At 42.4% G+C, this 2,425-nt stretch overlaps 1 protein-coding gene across 1 annotated transcript in view; it reads left to right on the top strand.

Annotated features, from left to right (window-relative positions):
* LOC109840578 overlaps nt 7–2,425 on the top strand; it is an 8,061-nt gene continuing 5,642 nt past the window's right edge. Inside the window, exons 1-2 of the mRNA XM_020409286.1 lie at nt 7–469; nt 1,059–1,928. Of these exons, the coding sequence (XP_020264875.1) occupies nt 50–469; nt 1,059–1,928 (1,290 nt within the window). The 5' untranslated portion in view covers nt 7–49. The remainder of the gene's footprint in view (nt 470–1,058; nt 1,929–2,425) is intronic.

The following is a 2,425-nucleotide window of genomic DNA, read 5'->3' as shown; positions in this document are numbered from 1 at the left end:
CCGCCACAGCTCAACCTCGTTGCGCTTCTCCTCCTCCAACGTACCAACGATGCCCCCCATCGATCTCCCTTCCCCGTTCGGCGACCTCGCCGTCGGCATCTCCGATCTCGAGCTCCGAGAGACCGCCTACGAGATCTTCGTCGGCGCTTGCAGAACCACCGGCGGCAAACCCCTAACCTACATTCCCCAATCCGAGAAGAGCCCTAATTCCACCGACCGCTCGCTGTCGAATTCCTCGTCGACGCTGTCGATGTCGCCGAATCTGCAGAGGTCGCTGACGTCGACGGCGGCGAGTAAGATGAAGAAGGCGCTGGGGATTAAGTCGTCGTCGAAGAAGAGCCCGGCGAAGGAGAGCAGCCCGAAGAGGAAGCAGATGACCGTTGGGGAGCTGATAAGGGTTCAGATGAGGGTTTCGGAGCAGTCGGATTCGAGAATTCGGAGAGGGTTGTTGAGGATTGCTGCGAGTCAGGTCAGAAAGTTGGATTTTAGGGTTTTTGGGTGTAATTGATGTAGATCTAGTTCGTTTTGGGATAGATCTTTACTAAATTGGGTCTACTGGGGACATGGAAATTATAGTGAGGAATTGATCTTTGCTAGATCCTAAATGCAATGAGTTGAACTCTGATCTATGAAGTGTTAGGTTTGCGATATTTATCATGAATTTTGATTTTTGGTTTAAAATAGTAGGTGTTGTACTCTTGTGTTGGTCATAAGCTAGAAAATTTTATTCGTACAGGTATTGTTTTCTTTGTCTTTTTCTTGAACTTTATACATGGATCAACATTTAAAATATGTTTTCATTTATTTATGATGTAATGTTAGGCATCAGTGTTTGTGATTTGTTAAGTGGGTAAGTGGGAGTTTTAATTTTGCCCATGATGAATTGCTAGGTGTGTTCATTGTTAATAATTTGATTCGGGTGTTTAATAAACTTTTACAAACTTTTAATCTGTGTGCGTGCAAGTAGTGAAGTAGTAGCAGCATAACTACCTGTTAATTGTCTGAACACTACATTTGACTGTGTTCTGTATTTCTTTGGCTCTTCTCTCTTGTAACAGCTTGGGAGGCGCATTGAGTCGATGGTTTTGCCATTGGAGTTGTTACAACAGTTTAAAGCTTCAGATTTTCCTGATCAGCAAGAATATGTGGCTTGGCAGGGTAGAAACCTAAGGGTTCTTGAGGCAGGACTGCTTATGCATCCTCTCGTTCCACTACAAAAGTCAGATTCTGCAGCACAACGGCTTAGGCAAATTATACGTGGTGCTTCTGAGAGACAGCTTGAAACAGGGAAGAATTCAGAATCGATGCAGGTTTTGCGAAATGCTGTGATGAGCCTTGCTTCCAGATCATATGATGGATATGCTACTGAATCATGCCATTGGGCAGATGGCTTCCCGTTGAATCTCCATTTGTATCAAATGCTATTAGAGGCTTGTTTTGATAGTGGAGAGGAAGGATCAATAATTGAAGAGATTGATGAGGTTCTAGAATTGATAAAAAAGACATGGGCTGTCCTGGGAATAGATCAGAAGCTTCATAACCTCGTCTTTTTGTGGATTATGTTTCATCATTTTGTTACTAATGGCCAAGTAGATATAGATCTTCTGTTTGCTGCTGATAATCAGTTAGGCGAGGTTGTTAAGGATGCTAAATCCACGAAAGACCCAACGTATTCAAAGGTACTGAGTTCAACATTGACTTCGATAATGGGCTGGGCAGAGAAAAGACTTCTTGCTTACCATGACACCTTTAATCCTAATAACATTGAGTCCATGGAGTGTATTGTCTCTTTAGGAGTATCATCTGCCAGAATACTAGTGGAAGATATTTCTAATGAATATCGTCGGAGGAGGCGAGAAGAAGTTGATGTTGCTCGAACGAGGATCGACACCTATATTCGTTCATCTCTCCGCACTGCATTTGCTCAGGTAAGCTGCCTTCAGATGTTGAACGTCTCCACTTCACTATGTACGCATGGGGTCCATGGCATAAGACAGTTAACACATATTTTTCTTTGATCTTTAATATCTCATGTCTATTTCCTTCCCATAAATTACTGGTGCATATCAACAACAACAATAACGACAACAAAGCCTTTATCTCAAATGTTTGTGATCAGCTACATGAATCCTATTTTTCCTGTCTGTTCAATTTTTGACTATTTCCTCCATTAATTTAACCATTATAATATCCTTCTTAATTGCTTCTAACCAAATTCTCATAGATCCACCTCTCTAGATCTCTTTGCGTCATTAATTGTAATATTATCACTTTTCCTGATCGGTGCATTAAGAGCTTGTTTGGGTAGGGGTAATGTGAGTGGAGGGAAGGTGGGGGACACATTATCCGTGTTTGGGAAGTCATTTGAGGTAGTTAATGAGGGGGGAGTTAAGGTAATGGAGGAGAAGAACTTAAGATTTTGCCC

The sequence above is a fragment of the Asparagus officinalis genome, chromosome 5 (assembly GCF_001876935.1).
Source record: "Asparagus officinalis chromosome 5, Aspof.V1, whole genome shotgun sequence".
Lineage (NCBI taxonomy): Eukaryota > Viridiplantae > Streptophyta > Magnoliopsida > Asparagales > Asparagaceae > Asparagus > Asparagus officinalis.
Note: the sequence above shows the minus strand (reverse complement) of the source record. Positions and strands in the feature narration are given on the sequence as shown.